The sequence below is a fragment of the Salvelinus fontinalis genome, chromosome 30, assembly GCF_029448725.1.
Source record: "Salvelinus fontinalis isolate EN_2023a chromosome 30, ASM2944872v1, whole genome shotgun sequence".
NCBI classification, from domain to species: Eukaryota; Metazoa; Chordata; class Actinopteri; order Salmoniformes; family Salmonidae; genus Salvelinus; species Salvelinus fontinalis.
The window spans coordinates 13,459,370-13,481,367 of NC_074694.1; the positions used below are offsets into that span (position 1 = coordinate 13,459,370).

At 43.5% G+C, this 21,998-nt stretch overlaps 1 protein-coding gene across 1 annotated transcript; it reads left to right on the forward strand.

The window, feature by feature from the left end:
• The first annotated feature begins 348 nt into the window (after positions 1-348).
• Positions 349-21,125, forward strand: LOC129828657 (E3 ubiquitin-protein ligase TRIM8-like). The gene is made up of 5 exons (XM_055889763.1): positions 349-3,179; positions 15,119-15,214; positions 18,061-18,326; positions 18,708-18,823; positions 18,940-21,125. The coding sequence occupies exons 1-5, from the start codon at positions 2,559-2,561 to the stop codon at positions 19,611-19,613; spliced, it is 1,773 nt and encodes a 590-aa protein (XP_055745738.1). The 5' UTR covers positions 349-2,558; the 3' UTR covers positions 19,614-21,125.
• Positions 21,126-21,998: the final 873 nt, after the last annotated feature.

Sequence of the window (21,998 nt, forward strand, 5' to 3'; positions counted from 1 at the left end):
CAATTGAATGTCTGGGATTTGTTTAGGGCAGATATATATTGAGATTGAGACTGAAACACCTGGCTCAAAAAAGTAGAGGGATGCTTGCTATGGCTATCCAACACTGGAACTTTTCCAAGTCAAGGTAACGTTAAGCATTTGGTTTTATGAATTTATTGTAACTGCTAAACAGCTTTCTGACTGTACTGCATGATTGCGTGTCACACACACACAATGTATCAGGTTTGATGGACGTGAACAATGCACCAAATATTCAGCCTTTTAAAAGCCAGTCTCCCGCGCCCCTTTTCTCTTCTCCCCAACTCTTTCCGTTAACGTGACACACATCGGTTGTGTGACAGGTCACGTGATGGTGGAGGAGGAACGGGACCAGCCGGAAGGAGGGGGAGCCGATGTTTAGCCCGATTGAACGACTAGTCTAGCTAGCCAGCATTCCTCTTCTCCCCGACGCTCCCCTAGAAAGAAGGAGAGAGCGATTTAAAAACGAGGGTCACAAATTATAATTCAGATACAGATTGGATTTGTATGATCAAGACAATTTGCCGTGGACTCGGCTATAAACAACAACGCGACAGAAGGCCTCGAAAATGGCCACATATACACCGCTGGATCTGAAAGAACTGGCGAGGCGTGTTTGAACGCGACGGATTCTTTTTGTTTCGGTGTGATCAGCAAACCAAACGAGTTTTGTGAATAACCAAGGCCCTGTATGGATTCTTTCTTGCTTTTTTAAATGAGGAGTGCAAGATGGCTGATGACAGCTACATTTGAATAAGGCCAGAATAGCGACGTCCTCTTTAAGTTAAGATTAGAAGGGTGTTATATATATATTTTTTATATACATTAGATAGAATATTGGATGTAAATGTTAAATCTGTGGTAGTCGTAAATATTCTTGCGTAGCCTTATTTATGCGTTGTGCAGCGGCAGAACATAGTGATGTGACGTCTCAGATAATTGAAACGATTTAATTAAGCTTACGAAGTAAGCGGAGAGTTGTTTTTTTCGAAATGTGAGTTGATAATAGTCATGATCCGTCTCTGATTAAACCAAAGGAATGAAGCCAGGACATTTTGGGTCTGGAGACGTTTTGATGGTCTGTGTTTCTGATCTGAATGCTCGCCACAGCAGCCAACATTCCAGTGTATTCTAAAAACCCTTTGTTTTGTGCGTATGAACTGGAGTCGGCTATTAAACCATAAACTATGCAGTACATAGCCATCTAACGAAGTATTTGTATGATATTTTTGATCAAGTCTTTAAAGGCCAACATAGCCGAGAGGAAAGAGTATTTGGTGAGAAACGTCGAGGCCTTGTGTGCAGATATGCGATCGTTGCCCGTGGAGGCTTCATAGCTGACGACATTACACATCAAACAAATAGGCTGTTATTTTGTCGCTATCGTGAGGATCAAAGTGCGTCGCAACGTGATACAATGTTTATTGAAGGACACTTGTCATATGTATCTGATTTGCAAATCCGAATAATATTTTTTTGTTAGATCCTACTTAGAAAAAGCTGTCACGAGCATAATCATATTAATTGTGAATGCACCTAAAATAGTCTGCATTTTTGGAGGAGGACAAAAGAACATAATTAATATTCTCTTCATTGGAACATCGGCGTTTTATTAACCTTGGGCAAGCTTGATCGATTTACAAATCGCTTTATTCAGGGTGTGGGTATAGGAATACATTCGGCAACGTAATATTTTCCTTATGTTCATTTCTGGACTTCAATCGATTGAGGAACAAACAAACATAAACCGACGAGGAAGTCGAGGCTAAGTCGTCAAGCTAAAGTAAGACCTACGCAGAAGGGGAGAGTAATGGGTGAGCGTTGAAGTCTTTCATCAGCTGTATAGAAATCAATTCAAGCTTGGCGGTGATGTAACCATCTAAACGGCCCTAATTTAGACCGATTCAGTGTAATGTCTGAACCGTATTGCTTGGTAGATCTCTGTGCCTTCATTGCTATCATACCGTAGCATATACGTGTAGCTAGCTGAAAATACGAACAATTGAGGTGCCAGAAATAGGCATATATTACGCACAAAGTCAGACGTTTCTTCCCTAACTCGTGTGATTTAAGATACACGGGAAGGGCTTGCTACACCTTTACGGTAATATGCATAACGTCAGCCCGGACTGTGTGTTGTAATCACCGAGGTGTTGTCATCGCTGCCCGGAGGCCTTTTCTGACTGCGCCTGTCGTTGTGGAATCTGCCTACCTGCTCTGCCCTACAGGATGTGCACTGCTGCCTGGATTTAAAGCAATAGCAGAGAGCTGAGGACATTCACAAGAGTCACTGACAGTGTCATCAGTCGGTTGGACTAAACTGGTTGACGGTGCTGGTGATTAAAAATAACCTTTCATTGCTCCGTTTTTGGCGCTTGCACAATAGACAATTATCCCTCAAGGACTAACATATTGGACTAGAGCATTTCATTATACAGTCCTCAAGACATTTGCGCTATAGTCAAGGGGCTCAGTATATGGCTATAGAGCCATAGGATTGTTATTTTTTCATGTGAGAAGCTTGTCGTTGTTGCGTGTCTATGTCCGCCACTCCCAACATGGCCTCCAACACGGCGACCTCCGACCTGTCCGAGACGTGGAGGAACTGTTTCGAAGAGGAGCTGATCTGCCCCATCTGCCTGCACGTCTTCTCCGAGCCCATCCAGCTTCCCTGCAAGCACAACTTCTGCCGGGGCTGCATCTCAGAGGCCTGGGCTAAAGACTCCTCACTGGTCCGCTGCCCTGAGTGCAACCACGCCTACAGTCAGAAGCCCGCTCTGGAGAAGAACCACAAGCTGTCCAACATCGTGGACAAGTTTAACGCGCTGTCTGTAGAGAAGGCGGCCTCGCCGGTGCTGCAGTGTATTCTGTGCCGCCGTGGGCCACCGCTCCCGGCCGTCAAGGTGTGCCTACGATGTAGCGCCCCCTGTTGTCAGAGCCACGTCCAGACACACCTGCAGCAGCCCTGCTCCGCCCTGGGACACCTGCTGGTGGAGGCTGAGGCGGTCAAGGCCTGGACGTGTCCGCAGCACGACGAGTACAGACTTTACCACTGTGAGGCAGAACAGACTGCCGTGTGTCAGTACTGCTGCTTCACGCGATGTCATCCCAGTCACGGACACGGGGTCACCGACGTTGAGCTACGACGCAACGATATACGGGTACGATTAAGATCTATTATGTCTCTTACACCCTTTCTTTTAGTTAAGGACAAAGCTGCTGAAATTGGGGAAAATATTGTGTTTGTGTGTGTCAGGGCTTCCGTTAGGAAAATGTGGCAGCTCACATTGGACCGGCAGCATTTCAATTTTCTGGACATTTTAAGAAATTTACCGGACCCATATGCATTGGCTAGGCTACTTTTGAAGCAAGGTAAGACATGCCTCATAATATGTAGTAAAATGTTCAGGTTTCAGACAATTTAAATATTTGTTTTCAAAATGCATACTGCCCTGCAGCTCATTTCAAAGTGTTGTGTGACACGTTGAAGCTGCGTCGACTGGTATTTCAATCAATGAACAGGCTAAAATGCATTATTTTGCATTTTTCTCTTGTCCCGGACAATTGGCCGGCGGTAACTTATAGTCTTTCTTTTTTTTAATCAGCCAAAAGCCGGCTATTACCGGCCAACGGGAAAACCTGGTGTGTTTGTGTGATGTGAGTCTATACTTGGGTGAATGCATTTTTCTATTTTGATCCATTCCAACCCCCACTCTCATCTGCTGAGAGTGACAAACAATGTGTTGGAGGGGTGGAACAATGAGGGGTTTCAGCCAGCCTTATCTCCTCAGCACAGGTGCATCCTCGCCTGGGTCCGCAGTCCGGGAGAAGGGGGTGGTATGGGGAGAGGGGGGGGTGAAGTGAGATTCTTCACTCCATTCTTTGGTAGAAAAGGATGACGAATGGTTGTTTATGGCTTCTTTTTAGTTTTCTTGTGAATCTCTTTATTTCCTGGTTTCTAGTAAGGAAAGCTGTGGTTGGTTTAAAAACGACAAACTATCCCCAGATTTGGGATATCAGATAGGGGCTAGTCAGAGTCATACAGGCTTTTCTCCTGACTCATATTGGCGACTACTTCTGGTGTCTGACTCAATAGTATGTTAGTACTCTGTGTGTAGGTGGATGGGTGTGTTTTTGGGAACAGCCACATTGGAATGGTTAGGAGGACATTTATGTTTTGGTTAACAACCTACAGTGTGAATTCCTATCCTCTGATTGTTGCTGTGACTACCATCTCCGTATGTGGTGAGTGACTTCGGGAACCCGGGGCTTATGCACTGACGCTTAAGTGTGTCTGGTGGAGGTGGTCGTGACGGGGGTAGAGATGCCCTGCAGCCTCCCCTACTGGGAGTCCTCGTGGAGAAGATGTTGAATGAGACGGAGACCTGTTCCAATTGGACGTGTGTATAGTCAGACCCATTCCGCAGAAAGGCCCATGGAAAAACAGACCCGTGCTGGTCCCGAACCAAGAGGCCCGTTCAGATCCGGGAGTAGAAAGATCGAGCGAAGGAAACCAACTGGGCATGGCCAGCGCCATCAATAAACAAGCGATTATTGGCCAAATTATCCACAGTTAAGTGTTCTTAAACTGCCTACAACAGATATATTTATTTTAGATCTGTAGCATATTCAAAACTTTATAGCCTGTTTTATTGGTTTTTACTTTCCTAAACAATAATTGTCCACCTTTACGGTTCAGCTGTCAGAGATTTGAGCACAAAATGCATCAGGACATTTCATCGGCCTTTAGGCTTAGGGGTCCACTGTATGATATTAATATTACCTAAGTTATATAAAGAAAAAGAGGCTTAGGCTAGCCCTAAAGAGACCGAGAGAAAGATTTTCAATCAGAAAATTCATTATATTGTTAGATTATAGGAGTAACTCTGGTAGGCCTAAAACATTTTTCATACCTTTATAGAGCTGCAGTAGCTAAACCTAATAATAGCCATACCAAACATTTTATTAGGGTAATATCAAAAGACATTGTTTATAGGGAAAGTATGAACAGGTTATTATATTGTGGCATTAAGTTTAGCATCTCGCCCTTGTTGGTTTTTCCTTTTCATGGTTTGAGTGCGAGTAGCTATCGGTAATTCTATTATATTGCGGCAAACACAACATTACAGTTGGAACATAATCTGGTCAAAGAAAATTACTTAACAGAATTAAACAAAACACATGTTGCGTATTTTTATGCACAGTCATTCTGAAAATTACTTTTTCCTCACATGGCTAACTTCCAGGAAGTTTGAGAAGACAGTCTTGTGGTCAGGGAGCTTATATCCATGAGCCTTGACTAACAGCTCTTTGAAACGCTTATGTCAAGCAATTTGGACGCAGTGTTGCAGTCAAATCATCTCAAGCAAATTTGGTGATCAACAAAGCAACTCAAAGAACATTGAAATTGCATCAATTATATCTATATGTTGTTATATACATCTCCCGTTTGTCATGTCTGTTGTGATGCGGTTCACAGCAGCACTGACGGATGTTTTGACTTGACAACTGCGTCAGTTTTGAACGATCCTTTTGCTCCATGCTCGCTGAAGACCTAGCTAGCCAGTAACTACCTAACACCAGACACAGATGAAGACCTAGCTAGCCAGTAACTACCTAACACCAGACACAGATGAAGACCTAGCTAGCCAGTAACTACCTAACACCAGACACAGATGAAGACCTAGCTAGCCAGTAACTACCTAACACCAGACACAGATGAAGACCTAGCTAGCCAGTAACTACCTAACACCAGACACAGATGAAGACCTAGCTAGCCAGTAACTACCTAACACCAGACACAGATGAAGACCTAGCTAGCCAGTAACTACCTAACACCAGACACAGATGAAGACCTAGCTAGCCAGTAACTACCTAACACCAGACACAGATGAAGACCTAGCTAGCCAGTAACTACCTAACACCAGACACAGATGAAGACCTAGCTAGCCAGTAACTACCTAACACCAGACACAGATGAAGACCTAGCTAGCCAGTAACTACCTAACACCAGACACAGATGAAGACCTAGCTAGCCAGTAACTACCTAACACCAGACACAGATGAAAGGGGAAACGTATATCCTTTCCATTGATTAATTGGGTAAACTTTTTATTATATTTGACACGCTACCGTCTAATTTAGGCACCAGTAGAGTAGCTATATAAACCATGCCCCTCTGCAAACACTCCTTCAATGTTGGTTATAAGCAGTGCACAAGCACGGAGCATATTTCAGGTCTGCTGAGCACAAATTTGAACGTTAAAGTGATGTGCCACTTCCAGTGCGCGTTTACTGTGAACACTGAGGCTGTACCCATTAAGTTAATTTTAACAGTGGCAATTTGATCATAATGTAGGTCTACCAGAGTGGCCTACCATCAAAAACAATGGAGAAAATACATCCCATAACATTTTAACATGGAAATAGCTGTTCTGTCATTCAGCATACAGTAGCATCCAATGTGTGGTGTTCAATGTAGGCCTACATTCCATGAGACTTTTGGGAAAAAACGTGCAGGGCTTTACATTAACCTGTTTAACCACTTGTCCTTCAGACAAGGAGGTGACTTTAATTGTTTCATACAATAATAATTCAGAATAAATGCATTATTATTCCTGTACTATTTATTACAGAGAATCAAACAAATTATGTTACCCTCTGTCTATTGGCTACTTAGCTTATTCAAGCCTGTCTCAAAATATGATACTGCCCCTTTTAAGGCAGAATAAAGAAGCTCTTTACCTGACTCGCTTTTTCAAAAAGCTCTTGTAGGAAGAAATTACTCCCCTTGGGTAAGATGCGGAAGACACATTTAAGTTGAATGCTTTCAGTTGTACAACTGACTAGGTATTCACATTTCCCCTTCCCTATTGCTGACTACAAATGATCTATAACTGGGCTAATACCTCACTAACTAGCAAAGGATATGAACAAAATGTGGACACGTGGCTACATGCAGCTCTCGCTTTGATCTCAAAACAAGCTCATGCTGTAAGCACAGTCCAGTTCAAAGTACATGGCACAGAGCCATATATGACAATGGTCTATTTACATATAGGCCTCCTGCAGCTCTGCTTGTTTATGCCACGCAAGTCTTTGTAGAGTACGGGCTGAGTAGTGCGTGTCAATGCAATAGAATCCTAATCCAATGCATTCTGCCTAGGGTTGCAAAGGGTCTGAAACTTAATGGTAAATTTCCGGAAATTTTCAGTGGGAAGTTAAGCCCGGGGATTTGGGGAATTTTGCTTAAATTCATTTTAAAAAGTTGGCTTATAACAGGGAACCTTTTTCTGTGCGATACACAACGCAATTCTAGGTCTTATGGCATATTTTGGTTAAACTACCCCAAACCCTCTGCATGCACAGTGCACTCTTCCATCACATGTACATGATTCTCAACATCTTGCATGCTGAGATACCATTGAGCACACACTACTACACTGTCTGAGCCAAGGACTACATGCTTTCTGGTAAATTTTGATTACAGTACTGGGTGGGGAAAATATATTTTATATGACATGCATGATTTTTTGTTAACAAGTAAATAGTAGTCTACTTCAATGTGTGTTTAAATCATTTCTAACTTGTTAACAATTTCTGCTAGTTAGTTTTTGCAAATAGTTAATGCAAATAGTCCGGGTAACCATTTGGTTACCTGTTCAGGTTTCTTATGGCTTGGGGGTAAAAACTGTTGAGAAGCCTTTTTGTCCTAGACTTGGCACTCCGGTACCACTTGCCATGTTGTAGTAGAGAGAACAGTCTATGACTGGGGTGGCTGGGGTCTTTGACAATTCTTAGGTCCTTCCTCTGACAACACCTGGTATAGAGGTCTTGGATGGCAGGCAGCTTGGCCCCAGTGATGTACTGGGCCGTACGCACTACCCTCTGTAGTGCCTTGCGGTCGGAGGCCGAGCAATTGCCGTACCAAGCAGTGATGCAACCGGTCAGGATGTTCTCGATGTTGCAGCTGTAGAACCTTTTGAGGATCTCAGGACCCATGCCAAATCTTTTCCGTTTCCTGAGGGGGAATAGGCTTTTTCCGTACCCTCTTTGCGACTGTCTTGATGTGTTTGGACCATGATAGTTTGTTGTTGATGTGGACACCAAGGAACTTGAAGCTCTCAACCTAATCCACTACAGCCCCATTGATGAGAATGGAGACGTGCTCGGTGCTCCTTTTCCTGTAGTCCATAATCATCTTAGTCTTGGTTACGTTGAGGGATAGGTTGTTATTCTGGCACCACCCGGCCAGGTCTCTGACCTCCCTATAGGCTGTCTCATCGTTGTCGGTGATCAGGCCTACTGTTGTGTCGTCTGCAAACTTAATGATTGTGTTGGAGTCGTGCCTGGCCATGCAGTTGTGGGTGAACAATGTTGATGACAACGATGCAGTTGCCACTTTGCTTCTTAATATAAACCTACTAGCATTCTATATTTGTACTATTAGCTTGTGTTTCTTACATCTGCAAACAGCTAGTTTGTCTTTTCTTAGTAAGTTGTTCCTAAATCTTGTTAGCCGCTGATTGTTAGCAGCCAATCGCTAGCTAGCTAATAAATGTATTGAGTAAGAGCAAGTGTAATTAGCTACAAAGCCTGATAATACCAGTGATGGTGTTGACTTAAATCATGTTTGCGCAACAGTATCTTCTAAATTAGAGGTAAACGCAAAGTAAGAATGTTAGGAACATGAAGTAGCTAAGAGAACATACAATGTAGCCAAAGCTTATAGGGTCCCCTAGGAAACACCTATCAACACTTTAGTTCATACCCTATCACAATAGCTCCTCGCTGGCATTTTCATCGTTGTCATGTCAAACAACACTGTATTCAAAGTGCCCACTATTATATTCTAACTAGAGGTCGACCGATTTAATCGGAATGGCCGATTAATTAGGGCCGATTTCAAGTTTTCATAACAATCGGAAATGTATATATATATATTATTTTTTTACACCTTTATTTAACTAGGCAAGTCAGTTAAGAACACATTCTTATTTTCAATGACGGCCTAGGAACGGTGGGTTAATTGCCTTGTTCAGGGGCAGAACGACAGATTTTTACCTTGTCAGCTCGGGTATCAATCTTGCAACCTTACGGTTAACTAGTCCAACGCTCTAACCACCTGCCTTACATTGCACTCCACGAGAAGCCTGCCTGTTACGCGAATGCAGTAAGAAGCCAAGGTAAGTTGCTAGCTAGCATTAAACTTATCTTATAAAAACCTCAATCATAATCACTAGTTAACTACACATGGTTGATGATATTACTAGTTTATCTTGCGTGTCCTGCGTTGCATATAATCGATGCGGTGGCAATCACGAAAAAGGACTGCCGTTGCTCCGTGTACCTAACCATAAACATCAATGCCTTTCTTAAAATCAATACACAAGTGTATATTTTTAAGCCTTCATATTTAGTTAATATTGCCTGCTAACATGAATTTCTTTTAACTTGGAAAAATGGTGTCACTTCTCTTGCAACAGAGTCAGCGTATATGCAGCAGTTTGGGCCGCCTAGCTCATTGCAAACTGTGTGAAGACTATTTCTTCCTAACAAAGACAGCCAACTTCGCCAAACGGGGGATGATTTAACAAAAGCGTATTTGCGAAAAAAGCACAATCGTTGCACGACTGTACCTAACATAAACATCAATGCCTTTCTTAAAATCAATACACAGAAGTATATATTTTTAAACCTGCATATTTAGCTAAAAGAAATCCAGGTTAGCAGGCAATATTAACCAGGTGAAATTGTCACTTCTCTTGCGTTCATTGCACGCAGAGTCAGGGTATATGCAACAGTTTGGGCCGCCTGACTCGTTGAGAACTAATTTGTCAGAATTTTACGTAATTATGACATAACATTGAAGGTTGTGAAATGTAACAGGAATATTTAGACTTATGGATGCTACCCGTTAGATAAAATACAGAACTGTTCCGTATTTCACTGAAAGAATAAACGTTTTGTTTTCGAGATGATAGTTTCCGGATTCGACCATATTAATGACCTAAGGCTCGTATTTCTGTGTGTTATTATTTTATAATTAAGTCTATGATTTGATAGAGCAGTCTGACTGAGCGATGGTAGGCACCAGCAGGCTCATAAGCATTCATTCAAACAGGTTTTGCCAGCAGCTCGTCGCTGTGCTTCAAGCATTGAGCTGTTTTTGACTTCAAGCCTATCAACTCCCGAGATTAGGCTGTTGTAACCGATGTAAAATGGCTAGCTAGTTAGCAGGGTGTGCGCTAATAGCGTTTCAAACGTCACTCGCTCTGAGACTTGGAGTAGTTGTTCCCCTTGCTCTGCATTGGTAACGCTGCTTCGAGGGTGGCTGTTGTCAACGTGTTCCTGGTTATTTAACATTAGCTTTCTTACATGGCACATATTGCACTTTTACTTTCTTCTCCAACACTTTGTTTTTGCATTATTTAAACCAAATTGAACATGTTTCATTATTTATTTGAGGCTAAATTGATTTTATTGATGTATTATATTAAGTTAAAATAAGAGTTCATTCAGTATTGTTGTAACTGTCATTATTACAAATACATTTTAAAAATCGTCCGATTAGTCGGTATCTGCTTTTTTTGGTCCTCCAATAATCGGTATCGGTATCGCCGTTGAAAAATCATAATCGGTCGACCTCTAATTCTAACTATATAATTAGAGTATACTTTCTATTTCCATGATTCCAACAGTTAACACAAGTGTTTTGCTCTAAATCGCAAGTCAAATTGCAACATTTGGTTAAAAATAAGGCCCAGATTTGCACTGGTGACAGACAATGCTGCGAACATGATGGCTGCTTGGTCGAAAGTGGAGGAGTCCTACCCTCACATCACACCCATTGGCTGTGCTGCTCATGCATTGAATCTGCTCCTCAAGGACGTCATGGCACTGAAAACAATGGATACACTCTACAAGAGAGCCAAGGAAATGGTTAGGTAGGTGAAGGGTCATCAAGTTATAGCAGCAATCTACCTCACCAAGCAAAGTGAGAAGAATAAGAGCACCACATTGAAGCTGCCCAGCAACACCCGTTGGGGTGGTGTTGTCATCATGTTTGACAGTCTCCTGGAGAGGAAGGAGTCTCCAAGAAATGGCCATATCACAGTTTGCCAATATGGACAGCCCAACCAAGGGGATCCTCCTGGATGATGTATTTTGGGAGAGAGTGGTAATCAGCCTGAAACTCCTGAAACCTATAGCAGTAGCCATTGCATGGATTGAGGGAGACAATGCCATCCTGTCTGATGTTAAATAAAAGAAGAAATCCGTACTGCCCTACCCACTTCACTGTTGCTCCAAGCAGAGGAAACTGCAATTCTGAAATATATCAAAAAGCGTGAAGACTTCTGCCTAAAGCCCATACACGCCACAGCATACATGTTGGACCCCAAGTATGCTGGCAAGAGCATCCTGTCTGTATGAGGGCAAGGTTCTTGGCAGTCTGGCGAAGTACACTTCCAAGCAAGGGCTTTGGGATGGAGATGCAATATGGCAGTCGTGCCAACATATCTCATCAGCCACCTGGTGGTAGGGACTTCGTGCATCTGAGGCTCTCTCCCCTGTTGCCTCCATCATCCTCCAAATCCCACCAACAATCGGCCGCCTCAGAGCGCAACCGGTCCTTGTTTGGGAACACACACACCAAAGCACGCAACAGGCTAACCAATACAAGGGTTAAAAAATTGGTGGCCATCCGGGCAAATTTGAGGCTTTTTGAGCCTGACAAACAGCCATCTTCAACAAGGTTGGAAAGTGACCGTGAAGATGAGGCTTCAGAGTCTGATGTTCAAGAGGTGGACATTGAGGAGGTCCAGGTAGAAGACATGGAAGCCTGAGAGGAAGACAGTCTAGAAACTAAAGCTTTTGTCATTTTACAGATGTTTGTGGAGAATGTTTTTGGGAGATGTGATGGATCTTTGGGATCATTCAAAATTCCCTTTTGTTGTTCAGTGAAATCATCCCATGTGAAGAGTCAACTCATTTAGTTAAAGTTCAATTCGTAACTTTCTTTTTTTTAGTTTGGAAGGATTTAATCATTTGCAAATGTCTACTTAGAAACAAACCTTTTACCTTGTCATGTCCTCATATGATATGGTAAATATATCCAATTCAAAAAAACATACATATTTAAATGGTATTAATATTAATTTGCATATATTCCTGTTAATTCCCACGGAAAGTTTCCACCTCCTGAATATTCCCCAAAATGTGCAACCCTAGTTCTGCCTACAACAAAATCTCTTGATTTAGTTTGTTTCGGTATGTTGCATTGAAAGTGGCTAATATTGCATTGATTCGATCACAATTACCACAGTAAAGGGAAATGTTGATAGTGTTAACAGGGAAAACTCTAGAACAGTGGTAACCAACCTTTTGGGTCTAAATGCAAGCTGAGAACTACCGCTCATATTTTCTTTTAACATGACTTAAACGTAAGTCTATACAACATTAACCAATTAAAAACAGTACCTTATCAGTGAGGTTTGTTAGAGGCCCAATAAATTATCACTGCATATTGGCTTTGCTGGAATTACCCTGACAATGCATTGTTGTTCGGGCCTTTTTTTATTTATTTTTTATCTATGTTTCAAAATTTGAGGTAGGCTATATAATCACACCGGTAATAGATCCGTTTGGTATTACTTGTGAAGCTCAGCTGAGTGAGCATACATTTAAATCAACCACTTTCAGCTGGACATAAACTATACGTTTTGAGTTGCAATTGACTGACACAGATAACAAGCTTGCACAGTTCTCATCACCTCACACACATTATCTTAACAGAGGATGTGTCCAGAAACCCATGGCAATTATATCGGACCAGACCCAAGTCAGAATTTAGGACCCCGGACCTGCTCAAGTCCCGGGTCGGATCTTTTTGAATTTCGGGTCTGTTGGACCTGTGAAGAACTCCTAGCATTCAGGTCACAGACCTCTACTGTGTCTGTGAAGATGCTAAAGGAGCAGTGAATTGCGCTACTTATAACCTTTCCCCCAGGGAGTGGAATGTTCCAATTTCTGTCTTGTTTCCTCTGCTGAATCGCAAATCAAAATCATACATTTCAGATCCAGAGATGTTCCTAGGGAGTAAAGGCTAGAACTCAATGTGGGATTGGGAAGTCTGGGAATTCCTTATCTTGTGTTTTTGGCCTTAGTTTGGCGTCAGTTGTTCCGGCTGGCCTGGTACTCTGGTTTGGCCAATCTGAGCGTGTGTGTTGTAGCCATGCTAACGCCAGCCCAGAATAACCAGTGTTGTGACAACGGTATCATGAGTGGGCCTAATGTGTGTTTGTGGGGCTCAGAAAGAGTATTGAGGAGCAGCGGGAGAAAGGAAGAGTAGGAACATCTCTCTCTGCCCCCCAGTTGCTCTCCACCCTAGGGATGTGCTCGGCTATTCAAATATCCAAACTGACGTTAATATTCGAATACTTGTGAATAATTTTTAAAAAAAATAATTGGTCTATTTTAACAATGAAAAGGCTTTGTCTCAATTGAAATGATCTATGTGACATTGCCACACACGGATATACCATGACATTTGAAGTTCTTAATTCAATAAACCAACACATTTTTGTATGTAGATTTATTGACGTGTGCCCCATATAAAGACTGTAGCCTACATAGGTTCATGCGTGCATCTTGTTGTTGGCACCAGTCGGAGGCTCAATGTGGAGCAACGTGACGTGGGAGATCTCGTAATCAGTGCAAAATATAATTAAAATGACGGAATTTAATTGGCTAAATGAGGATAAGGCTACAACGAGTAACCGACAGGTAGTCTGTTTAATCCGAATGGAGTTGTATACAAGGACAGGGATCGCAGCAAAATATCCTCAACTAGCCTAGCTAGCTAACGTCTGGCAATCTTAGCTTCTTTACATCAATTTGATACAGTAAAGACAGCCACTGCCATATTTTTTTAACCCTTATTTGACCAGGTAAGTTGACTGAACACGTTCTCTTTTACAACAACAAACTGGAGAATACTTACAGGGAAGTGGAGGGGGGAGGGTGAATGAGACATTTGGAAACTGGGGATGATTACATGGCCATGATGGTATGAGGGCCAGATTTGGAATTTAACCAGGACACCGGGGTCAACACCCCTACTCTTACAATAAGTGCCATGGGATCCACAGAGTCAGGACACCAATTTTAACGTTCCATCCGGAAGACAGCACCTTACACAGGGCAATGTCCCCAATCACTGCCTTGGGGCATTGACAGATTTTTTTTTTTTTAGACCAGAGAAATGTGCCTCCTACTTGCCCTCCAACACCACTTCTAGCAGCATCTGGTCTCCCATCCAGGGACCAACCCTACTTATCTTCAGAGGCAAGCCAGCAGTGGGATGCAGGGTGGTATACTGCTGGCAAATGGGATGATAGATAACCTATGGCATTTATAAGTTTGTTTAACTAGCGTGAGTCAGTGGCTACTTTTTCTCTCCCTCCCATGTCAACACACTCCCAGCCCCTGCCCATCCCCCGCCCTGCTGCAGTGCGCACCCTCTCTCCCGAGTCGTGCAGGCTGCGCAGCAAACAGGTGTCCAAGTTTAAACAAAGGGCTCCCGAGTGGCGCAGTGGTCTAAAACACTGCATCTCAGTGCAAGAGGCGTCACTGCAGTACCTGGTTCAAATCCAGGCTGCATCACATCCGGCTGTGATTGGGAGTCCCATAGGGCGGTGCACAATTGGCCCAGTGTCATCTGGGTTTGGCCGGGGTAGGCTGTCATTGTAAATAAGAATTTGTTCTTAAATTATATTTAAAAAATAGTCAGTTATGTGGCTATCCCCCCCAGTTCATCCCTTCATACCTCACACACATGCAACCAGAAGATATCTATTGGTTGCCATGACAGCCCCCTCTCTTCTTCCCCTTAGATGGCGTGTTTGTTAGATAGAGCCTAAATTAGCTGTCTCAGCCTGCTGGAGGCTTGGTAGTGGGCTGGTTTTGTTTGTCTTCACTCATCATATTGATTTGTTCAGAGTTATGGAACCAAACTATGAACTTACCATTTCTCGTTCTCTCCCACTTTCGCTCTCTCTGTCTCGTCGTTCTCTCTCTCCCCCGTCTCCCCTTCCCACAGCAAAATCTATTGCGGCAGCAGGAGAGGGTGGAGGAGAGAGTTCAGGACATCGATGAGCAGCTCTGTAAACTGGACTCTGATAAGTGTGTGGTGGAGGTACGTCTGATTTCTCAAACTCTCTCTCTGTGTGTATGTATGTGTGTATATCTATGATATATCTGTCATCTATCCATACACATACACACAGAGTACCAGTCAAAAGTTTTGGACACACCTACTCATGCCAGGGTTTTTCTTTATTTTTCCTATTTTCTACATTGTGGAATAATAGTGAAGACATCAAAACTATGAAATAACACATGGAATCTTGTAGTAACCAAAAAAGTATTCAACAAATCAAGATATATTTGAGATTCTTTAAAGTAGTCACCCTTTGCCTTGATAACAGCTTGGCATGATCTCAACCAGCTCCATGAGATAGTCACCTGGAATGCATTTCAATTAACAGGTGTGCCTTGTTAAAAGTTAATTTATGGAATTTCTTTCCTTAATGCATTTGAGCCAATCAGTTGTGACAAGGTAGGGGTGGTATACAGAAGATAGCCCTATTTGGTAAAAGACCAAGTACATATTATAACAAGAACAGCTCAAATAAGCAAAGAGAAACGACAGTCCATCATTTCTTTAAGACATGAATGTCAGTCAATCTGGAAAATTGCAAGAACTTTGAAAGTTTCTTCAAGTGCAGTCGCAAAAACCTTCAAGCGCTATGATGAAACTGGCTCTCATGAGGACCGCCACAGGAAAGGAAGATCCAGAGTTACCTCTGCTGCAGAGGATACGTTCATTAGAGTTACCAGCCTCAGAAATTGCAGCCCAAATAAATGTTTCACAGAGATCAAGTAACAGACACATCTCAACATCAACTGTTCAGAGGAGACTGTGTGTATCGGGCCTTCATGGTCGAATTGCTGCAAGGAAACCACTTAACGGCCACCAATAAGAAGAGACTTGCTTGGGCCAAGAAACACGAGCAATGGACATTAGACTGGTGGAAATCTGTCCTTTGGTCTGACTCCAAATTTGAGATTTTTGGTTCCAACCACCGTGTCTTTGTGAGACGCAGAGTAGGTGAACGGATGATCTCCGCATGTGTGGTTCCCACCGTGAAGCATGGAGGAGGTTTGATGATGTGGGGGTGCTTTGCTGGTGACGCTGTGGTTTATTTAGAATTCAAGGCACATTTAACCAGCATGGCTACCACAGCATTCTGCAGCGATACGCCATCCCATCTGGTTTGCGCTTAGTGGGGCTATTTGTTTTTCAACAGGACAATGACCCAACACACCTCCAGGTTGTGTAAGGGCTATTTGACCAAGAAGGAGAGTGATGGAGTGCTGCATCAGATGACCTGGCCTCCACAATCACCCGACCTAAACCCAATTGAGATGGTTTGGGATGAGTTGGACCGCAGAGTGAAGAAAAAGTAGCCAACAAGTGCTCAGCGTATATTTGAGTGTTGGAAAAGCATTCCTCATGAAGCTGGTTGAGAGAATGCCAGGAGTGTGCAAAGCTGACATCGAGGCAAAGGGTGGTTACTTTGAAGAATTTCAAATATAAAATATATTTTGATTTGTTTAACACTTTTTTGGTTACTACATGATTCCATGTGTTATTTCCTAGTTTTGATGTCTTCACTATTATTCTACAATGTAGAAAATAGTAAAAAATAAAACTCTTGAATGAGTAGGTGTTCTAAAACTTTTGACTGGTACTGTATGTATGTATGTACACTACCGTTCAAAAGTTTGGGGTCACTTAGAAATGTCCTTGTTTTTGAATGAAAATAATATTTTATTTTTTTTGTCCATTTACAATAACATCAAATTGATCAGAAATACAGTGTAGACATTGTTAATGTTGTAAATGACTATTGTAGCTGGAAACTGCAGATTTTAAATGGAATATCAACATAGGCATACAGAGGCCCATTATCAGCAACCATCACTCCTGTTTTCAAATGGCACGTTGTTAGCTAATCCACGTTTATCATTTTAAAAGGCTAATTAGACAACCCTTTTGCAATTATGTTAGCACAGCTGAAAACGGTTGGTCTGATTTAAAGAAGCAATAAAACGGGCCTTCTTTAGACTAGTTGAGTATCTGGAGCATCAGCATTTGCGGGATCAATTACAGGCTCAAAATGGCTAGAATCAAAGAACTTTCTTCTGAAACTTGTCAGTCTATTCTTATTCTGAGAAATAATGGCTATTCCATGCGAGAAATTGCCAAGAAACTGAAGATCTCGTACAACGCTGTGTACTACTCCCTTCACAGAAAACAGCGCAAACTGGCTCTATCCAGTATAAAAAGAGTAGGAGGCCCCGGTGCACAACTGAGCAAGAGGACAAGTACATTTAGTGTCTAGTTTGAGAAACAAGATGCCTCAAGTCCTCGACTGGCAGCTTCTTCACCTGCGGAGGTCCTGGGCTGGCGTAGTTTCACGTGGTCTGCGGTTGTGAGGCCGTTTGGACGTACTGCCAAACTCTATAAAATGATTGAGGTAGATAAATGGTAGATAAATGAACATTCAATTATCTGGCAACAGCTCTGATGGACATTCCTGCAGTCAGCATGCCAATTGCACACTCCCTCAACTTGAGAAATGTTTGGCCTTTTATTGTTCCCAGCACAAGGTGCACTTGTGTAATGATCATGCCGTTTAATCAGCTTCTTGGTATGCCACACCTGTCAAATGGATGGATTATCTTGGCAAGGGAGAAATGTTCACTAACAGGGATGTAAACAAATTTGTGCACATTTTTGAAAAAGAAGCTTTTAGTGCGTATGGAAAATTTCTGCGATCTTTTATTTAAGCTCTTGAAACATGGGACCAACACTTGACATGTTGCATTTTATATTTTAGTTCAGTATATAACCATAGAGATCCTATTAAACTAAGATAATGATGTGTGTATAACAGTATGTGTTCGCTCCTACAGGACCGAGTGTGTGAGCTGAAAGAGGAGGTGCGTGTGCAGTATCTGCGGATGCAGCACTTCTTGGAAGAAGACTTGTCCCGTACGCTGGAGGTTCTAGAGCGGGCCCGTTCTAGGTTCTGCCAGGAGAACGCAGGCCAGGTTCTAGCTTTGGGAGAACAGAGACACGAGGCCCAGAAGCTGCTCAGCTCAGTCCACACGGCCTTTGGCAAATCTGAGGAGCTGGGCTTCATGAAGAACACCAAGCCTGTCAAGATCCTCATGGAGCGGTGAGAGACAGGACCATTACAAACATGTTATTACAGATACAAAAAGGAGATTACACAAGGCTTATTATGCACATTACCACTGTAATCATGTTATAATGGTCATGCTTGTTACACGCATTGCAACTATAGGTACAGTATGTTTGTGGGAGGCGGGTGAAGTTCCAGACTCCTTGTATGTTTTTATTACAGGATATGAGCCGTAGCAGCAGAAATGCGTAGGGCTCATTCAGGGATTGAACTGGGATCCTCGCTACAGGGGGAATCGCATGGTTCCGGAGGCCAGAGTGTTAACCACTCATCTAGACTCCGGTCCCGCAACTATACTTTTAATGGAGCGCTAAGATACGAGGCTTGTTACATACATATTTGTGTGTGTTGCAGGTCTCAAGCGTGCGTGGGCAGTGCACTCCCTCCCTACAAGGTGGGAAGTCTCAACTCTAAGCTGTTCCTGTCAGAACTCTCCAAGAGAGAGAAGAGCCTACGGAAAACAATGGAAGGTAGAGAGTGTTATCTTTACAGAACCATCACAGCCTTATCTGGTTTGTCTTAGTGGATCAAGGTAATTCTGATCCCCTCTTCTCTTTCCTCCTCTACCTCTCTCACCCCCCTCCAGCCCCCCTAAACCCTCCCTCCTCATTCCTCCAGTCCGTCCCTGCGTCTCCCAGCGGCCTCGGCTCGGGGGCGGAGAAACGCAAACACTCCTCGGCGTTCCCAGAAGGCAACGGGAGCGCCGGGAAAAACACTGCTTCCGGGTTCAAGGACTCTTCATCTTCCTCCTCTAAGCAGTCCTTCCAGGGCCCAAACTCTGCCCCCGGAGAGGGCCAATCCTCGAATCAGCAGCCTCTGGGCCCCTGTGGCCCCTCCCACATGAGCGAAGGTGGCGGAACAGGAAGTGGAAGCGGCTCTCTGACCAATCACCATTCAGGGTCTGTGTTCGGTCCCTCCCACTTCCCCCCTGCCGGCAGTAGCTCCTCCCATTCTTCCCAGCAGTCTGTGCTCCCCCAGTATGGTGGGCGTAAGATCCTGGTGTGTACCATGGATAACTGCTACTGCTCCGGGGTACCCTCCGTGTCGGGGCACCGCGGCCACCCGCCCTACCCACGTTCAGGCTCCTTTCCCTGGGTAAGCGCCCAGGACTATCCCCATCCCCCCGGCCTAGCCTCTGGAGCTCCAGCCATGCAAGGGCTTGCTGTCAGAGACTGGATAGATGCACAGCAGACGCACCGACACACAGACTTCTATGGGCTGTATGGGCAGCCCTCCACCAAGCACTATGTCACCAGTTAACACACACATTTCTACAAGCAAATAGGTCTCCGGTTAGCACTGCGCTACTATTTAACACACACACACACACACACACAATTAGATGCACTTACAGACATACACACATTCGGAACATGTATACCGCTACACACACAGAAGTACACTTCTACAGGTTATACGGACAATCCTCTGCTCAAACGCATTTCCGCACGCACCACACTCGGGGTCAGGGTTGATGTATTAGTTTTGTATGTTTTCTTCGTCAGACAGACAGTGTTATTACTGTATGATGATTATATGTGTTTGTGCAGCAACTGTTGACGCTGAAGCAGTTCGGCTCAACTAAAATGTTTTAGCGACATCTCCCTCCCTGTCGTAGTGAGATCGATTAGCCTTATAATATTGTTATAATTATTATTTTCTGTCTGTTGGACATGGGGTATCTGATGGATGTGTGAAGAGAAGGATGGTTTATTACTGTTAAAGCTCTGGTTTTGTTGCAGCACTTTTGTCTCCTCTCCTTGCTGAGTTCAGGAATGTACTGTACAGCTTGAACACACACACTCATGCTTCCAGGTTCTCTTCTGTGTGTGTGTGTGGGACTCCCTCCATGCACTTTGGGGGTGTTGGGATTTCGCTCTGTGTAGAATTTGCCTCAATCGTAGACACAGGTCTACAATCAGTTTCCCCGCGCCCCCCCCCCCCCCCCCCCCCCCCCCCAATCCTAACCTTAAACATCATAGGGTCAAATGGCAGAGACTGACCCTAGTTCAGGATGTAGGGGTAAGCCTCCTCCATTTTAGATCTTCTCTGTTCCTGTTCTCTATGCCCATCTCACTGGAAAGTGGATCCAAACCCCTTCCCTCCTGCTGTCAGGCTTCCCCTCGGATTAAATTCTTCCGTCTGAAAGACTAAGAGACTGACTCCTTTTATTTTCTAGTTATTAATATACGAATCATGACACGTGAGTTATTGCCATATGACATATGAGTAATAACCCCATATGAGCAGGTTTCATGTTTGTCTTAAAGCCAGTTGGCCTGGTAGACACGACTGAGGCTCTCCGAGCCACTATATGGGCTGGACTGGACAGACAAAACAAATCAGCTCAAGCATCCAGGGGTGTGACTGTGACAATGCGTTAATGATGTACTTCCTGCAGGGTGATGTCACGTCCTTTCAACAAGCACACAAGCTCTCTGCTTCAAGTTTGCGGCTGTAAGCATGCGGGGAAGTTTTATAAAGCACTCTGGAATATAAAAAAAGAAAAGAGAAAATAATCGGTAACGTTTTAAAAAGGATGAGCGAAAGTACTGGTTGAGGGTTTTTTCATGGACTTTTTCTAAAGAGAAACTGGACTGCCTGACGTAACCATTGGTCAAAAAACGCCTGAAAGGAACCATTGTTACAAGAACAGTCGACCAATATAAAAATGTAAAAAAGGAAAACTATCTTTTTTGTAAATATTTTGTGAAATGAAAAATTAAGGACATGTCATTTGGAGGAGGGTTCCAAATAAATCAAAGAATTGAATTCAGTTTTCCATTTCTTGTCGTCATAGCCCAAGAGGCTTCTTACTTTTCTCTCCCATTCAGCCTTTCTATTCATATCTGTCAACTGTTTTAAGTTACTAATACACAACTGAACTAAATGTCGTCATGTGGTGGGTTGAAGGGCGACTCCCATAAGAATACAACCAACACCCATATGGGAAAACATCGGACTAAGCCTCTTATTTACTGGGTGTTAGTCTGAGAGTAAGATCCTGTGGTGAGGGGTGGGAGAAAGACACAGTCAAAGTTGTCCTGCTCTTTCTCTGGTGAAGAGTCGGGGGTGGGAGCCTCCCTCCCACTCGTTCACTCAATCTCACACTCTGGAGAAAGTCCTTCTGCTCTGTCTCTGTGGAGTCTGGGTTGGGGATGTTGGTAAGACCTTGAGGAGAGAGCTGAGCTCCACTTAACATACTCTCCATCTGAGAAATCAGCTGATCTCTGAGGCGAGGTTGGTCTGTGGGGGGCCGGGTGGCTGAATCTGGGCCAGTCTTACCTTCGCTGTCCGCCCCCTCAACCCTACAGCTCACACACAGTCATCTGTTAACTCGAGAAATGAGTCAGAGAAACTGAGATCCTCCTCCCACCAACAGAACTACATACTAACATCAGCAGTGTAATATCCCTAGGTTTTTATTGCAGTGGAAACTTAATGTGTAGTGGCAGCACATCAGAGAGAGGAAGATGTCTAACAGGGTGGGGTTGTTGGTGTTGGTTTTTGTGTGTGTGAAAGAGAGTATGACAATACTATCGCCTCGTTGTCGACAAGGTTGGGCTTGACTTAAACGTTTCTTTAAACCCATAGTCCTAGCTAGGCCATGTGTAGGTTCACTAATCTCTCCATCAGCACCTTGAC